Consider the following 13000-nt stretch of genomic DNA (forward strand, 5'->3'; position numbering starts at 1 on the left):
CAACCAAGTGGGTCTGCATTAGTATCGTGACTCCAAAGTCATTGAGAGAGGATGGGAGAGTATGAGGAAGCATAATTTGAAAGAGGAGGAGGAAAATAAAAAGCAGCCAACTTAAGCATGATATTAAAAGAAAAGCTCTCAACACTCCAAATGCATTCATTGAATTAGAAAACAACAATCATTCAAGAAAAGTCTATGAACATAGTGGTTTGAATCATTTCCAATGGAGCCAACAGGCTTGTAATCTGTTCGGTGAATCTTTGTTCTAGGAGCAGCTGGAAAAGATGTCTAGGCATAGGTGTTTTTAAATGTACTAAATTTCAAAGGGATGCCACATATGTTTTACTAATTATATAAAATATCCCTATCTAGATACTTAGTTGTGTGTGTGTGTGTGTATGTGTTTGTGTGCGTGCATAATTGACAAATGGCAGGTTAAGGATTTCATATGCACATAGACAGTTAAGGCCACTTAAAAATTTATGTGCATATTTCTATTGGTTCTTATAAGCCTCTAGACTAGGATAGTGATTATCTGCTCTGGCAGTCTTGATTTCTTATTCTCACACAAAATAAATAAAGCATGATGCACATTCTAGGCTGCCTCTGATTAGGGGTTGTTAGCAACATTTCCCCCCCATTTTGTTAAAAATCCCCCCAACATTGGCAGTGAGAGTACATTTCCTTCCCATCTCTATCCTGTGTGTCCACGAGAGACAACAGCGAGCCATCTGAGAGAGGTCCATATGCCCTCAGCTCCCCACAAGGCCAACTTCTGCTCCTCGCTGGAAGCCCGGAGGTGCCACCAGCTCTCACCCATTTCACATCTTCTCACTAATCCCCCGTGCAAAGACCACCAACCTCTGAGGAGGACTGGAAGTGACTCCTTTCAGGGCCCCTCAATGCTTCTCCTTAAATTGGCCAGAAGGGGTCACTGCTGTTGAATGACACAGGTCTCCATCCCTCCCAGGGTTGAGGCTGCAGTTCGGGATCGCTCCTAGCCCCTGCTCATGGAGTGAGAAGCAGAATCCAAGGATTAAACCCTAGCCCTCGCCAGACACACACATCGCTGCCGCAGCAGCTACACAGACCACAGCTGTGGTCATAGTGGCACATGCCTTTGGACCAGTGGATGCCTGCAGGTAGCATCTCTAGTTAACCAGTAGAATAGTGTTGATAACTCAGTAGACAGGGTTAAAAGATATGGTCACCACAAGTCATCCAACGCTTATCATGTAATGTCCATTCAACTCCAGGACACATATGAATTTGTACATTTTCCTAATCCGGTTGTTCTTTCTGCCTCTCTGTGACATCTGACAATTTTACTTTATTAAAACATCTTTAACTGCATAGTGTGGAGATAGATAGTGATGAAATCCAACTCTCATTTCCTAACGGTGCCTTGCTCTTAATCACACAAAATACAAAGGGTCTCTACTTGTTATAAACCCTCTGGATACAGGTAACCTCCAGTAAAATACAGTTATTGATTTGGAAGACAGGAGCATAACAGAGTACAGAAGCTATATCCTCTTTCAAATGAAATTGAAATGATTCTGACTAGACCATATGTGTCAAAACATATGACACGTAAGCTGCTACTCTCAACTTCTACAACCATGTCAGACATCACTAATGGATGGCCCACCAAACCCAGACTAGACCTTAGAATCCTCCTCAATACCATACTCTGAGGGCTGGCAGGAGAGAGAAAATGTCCTTGCCATCCCTAGGTTAGACAGTGAGCTCTTCAATGACAGGGCTTTGTTGTTGTTGTTGTTTTTCACCTTGGTATTGCTGGTACCTGGCACAGTGTGGGCACATAGTAGGAGCTCAGAAAACATCTGTTGAACTGATTGGGATTCTTGCAGCTACAGTGCCTTTAAGTAGCTATGTCACCATTTCAGAATCCTCTGAGATGCACTTTTTCTTATTTGCTAGAGGAAACTAACGAATGTTACTGCCTTTAACTCCAGGATTGGATAAAGAAATGGGCTCCTGTGTACACTTTTTCAGTTGATTTATCTAAATCAGGCCATTTTCTCTATTCAAAATTTTACCAGGAGTGGGCATAACTTGATACTTTTTTAATAAAGAGACTCTTTATTTTCCTCTTTTGGCTTTTTCCCCCTGATCTTCAGAGGTAATAGGTATAAAGCCTAGCTCAGAAAGTGGAGGACCACCTGGAGACTATTTTCATTATTTGAAGACTGCAATTTGTAACCTTGTAAAATGTAACATGGCAACTTCCATTTTAGGCTGGTCATTCTCCCCATGACCCCTTCTTTCTAATGCAGTGGGAATGAAATGTATACCCCCTGTCTGTGGGAGACAGGAGAAGAGAAACAATGGCCCAAGGAATCCTCAGGGTACTGATGGGGTTGGTTTTGGCCAAAGAGAACTGACCAGTGGAAAGTAGATACAAGTAGGTGGGGGCAGATGTGAAAGACACACTTGGAAGTAAGTGGGGAATCCCTGTGCGAAGGTCCACTCGCACATGGAAGCGATGGAGCAGGATCAGAACAATAAGGGTAAGGATGAGAGCAAGAAGGGTGAGGGGGAAAAACGTGGGAAAGACGGAAAAGGTAAAATTGTACTGGTTGAGGGATGTAACAAGAAATAGGGCAACTTTGGAAAACAGAGTATCTAAAAGGTATCCATGAAGCACTAAGAAAATCTCAGGATTTGAATGATGGCCAAACACCTGGTGATAGGGTGGTATGACTGGGACAGCAGAGAAGGAACAGAAGCACTTTAAAGGAGCAAAGGACTTAAAGGAGATAGTCTAATAAGGGGCTGGGGAGTTAGGAGATGGGAGGGAATTAGGCAGAAGGGACAGAATTCAAGAAGAATGAATAAAAGATGAAGAAAGTTCCTGTGCAGTTTTCACTATATGGGATTACCCTCAGCTGTCAGCTTTGGAATTCAAAGAAGTCCCCTTCCTAGTGGTCTTTGTCAAGATAAAGAAATGAAAGAAAGGGGCCAAGGGTTCGAGAGAGTTGAGACCAAACCAGAGGCTGATCCTCCCCCTTAGCTAATGAAATGGGCTAAGCGAGAGCTTCACTGAGCTACATTTTTAGTGGCTGCTGGTTAATTACCTGAGTCTTAAAATAAGAGGGGACGCCCATGTTGGGAAGGCCCAGTCAAATTACAATATGAGACTGAGCCGCTGGGAGCTAGTTTCCAGTGGAGCACAGGGTCTCCAATGATGGTGCTGAGAGGCCTTAATACGCCACCAGGCATGCTGCTAAGTGATATTTTAATTAAACCTTAAGTGACATATCTCCTGTCTGTGACTCTGATGGCTTTTTAATTCAGGTCCCATTGCAGCACGACTCTTAATATTCCTTTCTAATTCCCAGTTTGCAGGGGAAGTTTTCCATGGCAGAGTTCCTCCCTCCCATCCCAACCTCTGTCTCTCTGTCTTTTATCCCTCCCCCACCTCCAACCTGCCCAGGACTTTTTTTTTTCTAATGAAAAGAGACTTTAATTTGGGCCCTTTGAGTAGGAAGCAGACAGTTAGGATTTCGGGCCTAAGAGGAAAGCGAGACTTACAGGTACCTGACTGGACAGACTCAGGTTTGCAGCTGTGGTCTTCTTCTTGCTGCCAGTGCTGTTTGCGTTGTTCCCAGCGCTGCTGTTGGAAGTGCTGCTGGTGGAATTTTTCCTTTTTCTCCGTTTGGTTGTTGGTTGCCTTGTGGGTTCTGCTGCAATATGGAAAAGGGAAGAGGGATCAGTTCTAGGGCAAAAGCAACAAGGCAATCATCAGTATGGTTACTCTAAGGAAGCTGTCTTGGTAAACTGAAGAGTAGACTATTTAAACATTTTCCATTTCTTATAGCTTTAGAAAGAATAAAAGAAAACTGTAGATGTGTTTTTAGCACAAAATATATGACACTCTTCTTTGTGTGTAGATCAAATAATTTTTATTTAATCGTTCTCTCTAATGATATGTATTTAATTTTGTAAAAATATTTTTTAGGTGTGTAACTATAAGTACCACTTTCATAATTGGATTTAAAATATTTTACCATTAGAAAATTTGGGAAACTTTTTTCCTCTGGTGTATCTTCTCTTTAAAACAAAGAGAGGACTCCTGGGATCCCTAGGGTACCTCCAAGGTACGAGTGAAGTATGAACTTTAAATAGCCAAATTCATGAGCCAGTGTGCAACAGCAGCATCTACTGGTGAAATGTCATATTGCAACCCACCTCTATTATACCTTTATAGAATTCTCAAGTAAAGTCAGTTCCATCAGCTGTGGATGTGGAGCTTAGGGATTCCCAAGTTCAGAAGGAATACCCATGGTTTGGGCCCTGCTGTTTAATAAATGCTACTAATTCCAAAATTGCTAGAAAAAAATATGTCTGAGTACATGGTATAGCCAGCATATTACTGAGGGGAAACTAGACCTCTTAAAGAAAGGCCTATTCAGAAACAGAGAAAAATATTTTGGACTTGAAGGATGGGGCAACCCTTTAATGGAAATATAGAGACCCAAGGTAAAGTGTGATAAGAGAAATATTCTTTATTTATTTGTTTACTTATAAGGTATAGAACATTATGTAATACTTGTCACTATTCTTAATGTTTCCAATGCACTATTTTATATTCAAAAAATCCTATTAGGAAATATTATTGTAATCTTTGTTTCATAAATGAGAAAGTTTCAGAAGCCTTCTCCTGCCAGTTACTGAATAAGTTGGAAATGGCAAGTAAGAGCATCCTTTTTGCCAGCTCTATTTTAGACCTGACTGTGATGGAGAGAAGGCAACTCAGGGCTACACTGGAACCAAATAAGAGGGCCTTGTAACATTTTCTTAAAACACCTATGCTGGCCGGGTGCCATGGCTCATGGCAATAATCCTAGCATTTTGGGAGGACGAGGCAAGTGGATTGTTTGAGCCCAGGAATTCGAGACCAACTTGGGCAACATGGTGAACCCCATCTGTACAAAATATACACAAATTAGCCAGGTGTGGTGATACGCACCAGGGGTCCCAGATACTCTTGAGGCTGAGGTGTGAGAATCACCTGAGCCCGGAAGTCGAGGCTGCAGTAAGCTATGATTGTGCCACTGCAGTCCAGCCTGGGTGACAGAGCAAGACCATGTCTCAAAAACAAAGCAAAGCAAGACAAAATCACACCAAAAAAACACCTATGCCACTTCTGGTGGACAATGGGAAGGATCTTCCTCTAAGGCTCATTTCAAAGACCACTTAGTCCAATGAGTATCCCTGACTTCTTTTTGACTTTTCTACTCATCTACTATTTTTTTTATCCTCCCTAAATATTTTGTCTCTTATGCTTAAAGATTTTCATCAAATGGTCTATCATTTCCTTCCATCGAGTTCAGGGTGCTTGTTCTGAAGGATGAGAGAAACAGGATATAGAACTGTTCCAGGTCATGGAGTTGAATAAAGGGTTGAGGAGGACATTCTAAAGTCCAGCAGATACTCAGGCCCACTCCTGACAAGTATCTTCTTTCTTTGACCTTAAGAGTATAAATTTGGTGCTCTTTTTATTTGTACTTTGACTATGAAATTGGGGCAAGTGTACCTAAAATGCATATTCTGGACTATTCCCATTACCAGTAGGTGGCTGTGGTAGTAAAATAATGGACTTTGGAGACATAAAAATCTTTTGGTGACACAGTCCTCCTCCATTTGTTAGCCATGAGACTGGCTATGTCAAATTACTACCCTAAGTCTCAGAGTGCACTATATAACATGGAGATAACACATTTAAAGTTATGGTAAGGATTCAATATTTTTGCATGTTTTATTCAGTTTTGTAACTCCCAGTGGCTAGAACCACGTCTGGAGCCTAATAAAACTCAATAAATAATTATTGAATGAATGAAGGAATTAATGAATAATATGTCAATTATATATGCCTATGTTAGAAAATATAGCATTTGCTGAGTGGATTACGTTTTCTCCATAAAGTCTTATTAGCATTAAAAGAAAAAATAAAGCCAATTTAAGCACATTTAATATATTTGAAAAATAATATTCCAAAAGTCTAAAATTCCCATAAGATGGGGATGTAACTATTCTACATAAAATAACACTTATTTTCTCAGCTTTCTAAATATGTACTTGATTAAATTTGCTATATTCATTTTACATAAAACCCCTGGCCAATTACCAGCCGAAGGTGACCATTATATTTTGTGATTCAGAAAGCTATGTGCCTCGTGTTAATAATTACTTTTTATAAAAATAATTTTTAGCGAATGGCTACATTTTGCTTTTATGATGAATGAGGCTCAACACACGCCTGGGAGTGAAAGTATATTAGATAGGAAGACAATTAATGATGACTTGAATCGGTAATTTCAGAACCCCAGCAGGAGACTATAGTATCTAAACTGCATTCTAGGGAAGTGAGGGAAATGGAATTGCTTATATATTCTCTTCATGATCAGAACTTTTGATACAATATATCTTTAAAAACAGAGCAAACTTCATTTTTCCTTCATCCTTTCCTCCTTTCTTCCTTCATTCATCTGTTCCTTTCTTCCTTCCTTCTTTCCATCCCTTCTTTTTTCTCCTTTCCTTCTTCCTTATCTTCCCTTTCTTCCTTCCTTTTCATAATGTCTGTCATTCTTAAAAAACAAAAACCTAAAACATTAGGCCGTGAGAAGCCAGCAGTCTGGCTCAGTGGAAGAACCACTAGATTGGAAGACAGGAACCCCTGGCTCTGATCTCAGCTTTGCCAATGACCTTCTTGATGACCTCGAACAAGTTATTTTACCTCTCTGAGTTGCAGGTCCTAATCTGGTAAGTGAAGAGACTGTAGATAATTCTTAAGGATGTTTGCCTGTCACAAATTCATTGTCTTTATGTCCACAACCATGGCCAGAATATCCCTAATAAGCTACTTGTCCTGATACATTAATGATCACTTTCTTCTTTTTCACATCACTTCATCCCTGGAAGACATCTCTGAAAACGTGTTTAGAGAGAGAGTGAAGAATGAGGGTGTACCTGGCGGAGCCACCATCCTCTGCCACTTCTGAAACAAGCAGGTCTTCAGGCAGTCTCGGGGACTGAGGTTGTAAGTTTTATGTCTCGACATCAGTTCCTGCATTGGCTCCAATATTACACACAACTGCAAGAAGTTCAAAGACATTGGCATTTCACTACTTTATAACACTAATTACAATAAATAATGCTAACAGCTGGAATCAAGTACACAGCTTTGAGAATACTTTTATTTTCCTGGTTTTGATTTTCTTTATATAAATGTGAGGAAAAATAAATATTACAAAAATTTGATTATATCTACTTAATTATCATTTATAATATATTACAGCTGAATGTGATTCACACGGATACACAAGCAGACACACACAAACACACACATATACGTGTACACACACACCTGTACAGACAATGGGGTGGATATATGTAGCTCCATTCTGAATTCAAATAACTCTTTCTGGTTGAAAACAAACAAAACAAAACAAAAACGAACAAACAAAAAAAAACCCTCTTCTTTCAGCATGCTTCGATTTCTACTCTGGTTTCTGTTCTTGTTTGTATAACCACATGCTGTGAGTTACAATGCTAGTTTATGCAGATTGGTAGTGAAATCCGTCTTTTAAACTGGAGAACAGAGTGGCAACTACAGGCACTTTTTGATCTTAACTCTTAGAAAGGTGGATGGTGAATACTATTTTATTTTTATTCATGTACTCATCTGTATTTTATGCATGATGATACTGTCAATAACATATGTCAACATTCATTCAATGTGGGAGGTTTTTTGTGGTTCTGCATACAGCCACCTTGTTCCTTCCTTTGGTTAGAATTTTTTCAGCCTTATTTTGGTCTAAGACATCTGATGACAAAGATTAATGAGGAAAACAAGAAGATAAAACCATTTAGGATTGCCTTGGACTTTTCCGAATTCCTTCTCAATTGGAAGCTCATCAGAATACCACTGCATTGAGAGTACTGTACTTATGAGGACAGAGACCACAATTTGGAATTGTACATTAATCACTATTGCAATTACAATGATATAAATATTGGCCATGCACCTTCTTCTGTGAAAAAGCATCACCTTTTATGAAAGACAGATGTGCAGTCTTCAGCATCATCAGCCTATCTTCCTTATTAGCCCCTCTTCTTATGCCATCCCTCATCTTGAACATGTCCCTAGAGGCCACCCTGCTTTTGGTCCTCTGAGCTCTGAGCCTTGATATTGCTGAAGACTGCACATCTCTACCTGGAATTCTTCTCTCCCCTCCTCTTGGAGAATGCTCACTCATCCTTGAAGACATAGTTATTTCTTCTGTTAAGCCTTCCTCCCAGATGTGCACCTCTCCCCACACAGGCTGAGCTGCGTGCCTCTCTTCAGTTCTCCATAGCACCCAGCTCCTTCTGCTGTATGGACTCACTCATTCATGCTATGAAACCATCTGCTTCTAAGTCTGCCTTTACCACTAGGCCATGAATTCTTCCAAGGCTGAGACTACGCCTTTTATCTCTGTGTTCCTAGTTTAACTCAAACGAATAGATGCATTTAAAGAGTGATTCTTAGAAAGTCTGGAGGATCTTCCTATGCTGACGTTTCTCTAAGTGTGATCTAAGAAACACTTCCATCAGAATCAAATGGGCTGACTGACTGACTGTTAAAAATTCAGATTTCAGGGCTATGCCACTTCTGTTTCATTGGGTCTTGAGGTGGGGTTCCAAATCTGCATACCCCTGTTGGGGGTCAGAAAATGATACCCCCAAGTGAAGGCCTCTGTATAAAGCGAAGTTTGTCTTTTACTTTCTCCTGCCCTACTCTGCCATCCCTCATTCTCCCCCACAGCAAGCCATAGAAACTAGAATGCCTCTTCCCCAAGGAAGGTCATAGAAACCAGAACCTATCCCCGCCAAAGGTAGACGTAAAATCTAAACATATTATTCTAACTTTTCCCTGCCTTTCTGTGTAAGAGCTGACCATAAAGAAATTCTGTGACCTGCTTTGGAAGTAGGTCATAAGACCCACATTGCAGCAAGGATCCTGTCCCATACCCAGGAGGAAGGAATGCTGAGCGGAGAGACGAAGAATCTGAACAGACAGGCCTTGCTGCATTTCCCTATTCAGTTATTCCCATTAGGTCATACTCTCTTTGTCCAATCACAGTCCAACACAGTTGTGCATTCCTCATTGAGCCTAAACATAAAATGAATCATTTTTCCTTTTATCTTTGGGTCTTCATTCTCAAGGCTCCTGTGTCATGTAAAACTTTGATTCAATAAATATGTTATACTTTTCTCTTGTTAACTTGTCTTTTGTTGTAGGAGTGACCCTTATAATAGGTAAGAAAAGGAATCACACTTTTGTATCCCTATGCTCTCACATAATTCTGACAAACACGACTAGAATTTGAGGTCCACTAACCTATATATCCAGGGCTTTCGAACAGATAATAGAGACAGCAAGACTTTCACAAACCCCCAGTGGTGTCCAGTTCTAAATCCATCCTCTTCTCACTTCCACCAACTGTCTCATGTTCTCTTCCTTCCTTCTTAAGTCTAAGCATGATAATTATGTTTACCTAGAAAGGTTCTTCAGTTGTTTGTACCTATTACTGACCTAAGCTTGCTTAAACCACTCACCCCATTTAAGGGCCAGCTGCACTTTTCTTTCATTTGTAATTTCTCTGGAAGACAATAAGATTAAAGCCTGAACAACACAAGGAATATGCACATCGCAGGGCCCAAGACACCAACCCTAATAAACCAGGCTGTAAAGTAATGAGACCTGGGTTAGTAATGCTGGATCTTCAATCTTGCTTACTTTGATGTCCTTTTTGAAATCTAAAGTGTTAATATGGAAAAACCTGTGAAAAAGGCAAGATTACTGTAGAGTTAACTCCATATTCCAACATTATGAAGACTCTGTGTGCATTACTCTGTTAAGAATTCCTTGCTGATCGCACTACAGGGTATATCCCCAAATGAAGATAAATCCTTCTACCAAAAGGACACCTTTACTCATATGTTCATTGCAGTACCACTCACAATAGCGAAGACGTGGAATCAACCCAGTGCCCATCAGTGGTGGATTGGATAAAGAAAATGTGGTACACATTCACCATAGAATACTACACAGCCATAAAAAAAGTACAAAATCATGTTCTTTGTAGTAACATGGAGCAGCTGGAGTCCATTATCCTAAGTGACTTAACACAAAAACAGAAAACCAAATACTGCATATTCTCACTTATAAAAGAGAGCTAAACATTGAGTACATATGGGCACAAAGATGGGAACAATGACACTGGGCACTCCAAAAGCAGGAGGGAGGGTTGAAAAACTACCTATCAGGTACTATGTTCACTATTTGAGTGACGGTGTCAATAGAAGCCCAAACCTCAGCATCACATAACATGCACGTGTAACAAACTTGCACATGTACTTCCTGAATCTAAAATGAAAATTGTAAAAAAGACGCTTTGCTACAAATCAAAGTGTAAGTTACAGACTACTTCATTGCCTTTCCAAGCCATCAATGCTCACCAGACCAAAAGGAGTGAAAGATTCCACAATCATCTGTGCAAGTAGATTTAAGAGTGGGTTATCCCTCAAAGAAGTACCACTGCATCTATTATTAAGCAAGAATGGTAAGAAAAGCTTCAGAGAAATCCTAAAGACTAGGAAACATTTTAGAGGTTTTTTTTTAGTATTTAAAACAGTTAAAAATCTTTTCCACATTTTCAAATTATTTTCATTTGGTTCATTTACCACTCATTGTAAATGAGCTTACGCTGGAGATAAAATATATGGATGGAGTGGAACAAACATGGATTTACAAGCTAAGAAGTCTAGGTATGGATTATTTATTTATTTATTTTATTTTATTTTATTTATTTATTTATTTTTTGAGACAGAGTCTCGCTCTGTCGCCCAGGCTGGAGTGCAGTGGTGTGATCTTGGCTCACTGCAAGCTCTGCCTCCTGGGTTCACACCATTCTCCTGCCTCAGCCTCCTAAGTAGCTGAGACTACAGGCGCCCGCCACCACGCCCAGCTAATTTTTTGTATTTTTTTTAGTAGAGACGGGATTTCACTGTGTGTCCAGGATGGTCTCAATCTCCTGACCTCATGATCTGCCCGCCTCGACCTCCCAAAGTGCTGGGATTACAGGCGTGAGCCACCACGCCCAGCCTAGGTATGGATTTTGACTGTCACTAGATATGCATCCTTGGGTAAGTTATTTAAAAACACTGGGTTTCAGTTTCACCTGCAAAACAATACCCATCTTATATACTGTTGTGAGAATTTGAGTTAATATGTCTAATGCATGACTATTTAATAATCTGTAGATATTATTAATTATATATTAGCAAGCATGCATAGGTTGCAATACAAACTACATTTCTATTACTTTACATCAACAAACATTTATTGAGCTTCCCCCTAAGTATCAAGCATTCTGCTTGGTGCTGGGGACACAAAAATGAGAATAACACGATCTCTCCCCTTAGAGGGAATCCTTAAGAATGCTTTAAGTATATTAATAAAACTATCCTGTCTTAGGAAATCACATTCTTCCAAAGCAAGTATTTTTCATTGTACGACAAGGTAGATGGTGGGGGTGACCTGTTTGGACCTAGAAAGGACTATCCGCATTGGGCATGCTATAAAATGGGAGAGTTACACTTATTGTGAGGACCCATGAGCTCATTGTCTTTTCCTTTTTTGCAGTGACTTTCCTCTCTGGGTTTTCAGCAACATTTCTTTTTCAGGTGCTAATCCTCAAAATTTATCCCTTTCCCTTTAATGTAAAAATATCTTCCCATCGCTGTAACCCACCCCAAAGGAGCTTGCATCTCTGAATGCTAATCGAGAATCCCCAAAGTCATTTTTCTTCCAGTGGAGGGTCCGGGGCTGGAGAGGCAGCCCTCCCCTTATTCATGTATGCAAATGAGGCTTCTTCTCTGCTGCAAAGATGCAATGGCTTTGCTGGGCTCTGTGCTGTAGGTGGCAGAACTAACTCAGATAAGAGCCTGTCTTCTTTGGCAGTAAGCCAGTGCATCTTGGCAACAGCAAAGGCCTGGGGCATTATGAAATGAAATCAGGAAGCAGGTTTGGGGAGTGGGTTCCCTTAGTTGCTAGTCAAATCCGTTGGGAGCTGCCGTTCCTACCCTCCCTGAGGTCTGAGACCCTTAAGAGAATCTGGTGAAGGCTATGCAGCCTGTCTTTCAAATTCTGTACAAAATTTCTGGTGGTTGTTGAATCCTCTATAGCCCCATCCATCGACTCTAGGAAGAGTCCCCTGTTTGTAATAAGTATGAGCCAGGTTACAAGATATATACCTTTTCCTCATTACCCCACTCCACATACACATAAAAAACACCAGTCAAATGCACATTATAGAACTGAGCATAATAACACATGGTCCTTTGATGTTGAAAAAAACTAATCTGCACAGTCAGGACAGCTACAAAGTGCCCACTGGACTTTTTCCCTTTGCCTAAAAAGAAAGGCCAAAGACAACATGTTTGCAACATCTGCAGCAGCCTGCATGCAGGCTTGCACTTTTGTTTGGTCTCTTCCTGGGGTAGTACCGGAGTGAAGAATACCATGAGGAATCCCAGGACGCTGTGGAAAGGGAAGGGATCAGCAAGGCCCGAGATCCCTCTTTGAATATAAAACCCATAAACATGGTGTCCCTGTCCAGTCCAGATAGGATCCCTAAGAAAGCCATTGTTCATCCTGGCAAAGTTCCAAGGACACCTTTTTGCAGATTTAGTGAATGTTTTAGGCTGAGCTTGCTCTCCTATGCTTCTGACCTCTTTTTTCCTGAGATTCTGGCCCCAACACTGACCCTTTGGTATGAAATTTTGTAATCACAACAGGAATTTGATGAATGAGTGGATGGATGGATGGATGGATGGATGGATGGATAATAGATAGCTTGGCCAGATTTATAGCAAGGAGTCATTTGTTAATGGCAGACAAATCAGGCATGGTCCTGTGTGCTCTGAA

At 40.5% G+C, this 13000-nt stretch overlaps 1 protein-coding gene and 1 long non-coding RNA gene across 14 annotated transcripts in view; one reads left to right on the plus strand and one right to left on the minus strand.

Annotated features, from left to right (window-relative positions):
* Window positions 1-13000, plus strand: part of LOC134758301 (uncharacterized) — a 222307-nt gene that overhangs the window by 111266 nt on the left and 98041 nt on the right. The gene's annotated exons all lie outside the window — the stretch shown is intronic.
* Window positions 1-13000, minus strand: part of LDB2 (LIM domain binding 2) — a 393312-nt gene that overhangs the window by 3404 nt on the left and 376908 nt on the right. For 3 of the 13 annotated variants that reach the window (XM_019025618.4, XM_019025626.4, XM_055385448.2), the window contains 2 exons: window positions 6997-7120; window positions 3559-3710 (listed from right to left, as the gene is read on the minus strand). In XM_019025618.4, the coding sequence (XP_018881163.3) occupies window positions 3559-3710; window positions 6997-7120 (276 nt within the window). Of the gene's footprint in view, window positions 1-861; window positions 1005-3558; window positions 3711-6996; window positions 7121-13000 lie in introns of all 13 variants that reach the window. The other 10 variants (XM_055385454.2, XM_055385451.2, XM_055385453.2 and 7 more) reach the window with 7 other exon arrangements.

The sequence above is a fragment of the Gorilla gorilla genome, chromosome 3 (assembly GCF_029281585.2).
Source record: "Gorilla gorilla gorilla isolate KB3781 chromosome 3, NHGRI_mGorGor1-v2.1_pri, whole genome shotgun sequence".
Lineage (NCBI taxonomy): Eukaryota > Metazoa > Chordata > Mammalia > Primates > Hominidae > Gorilla > Gorilla gorilla.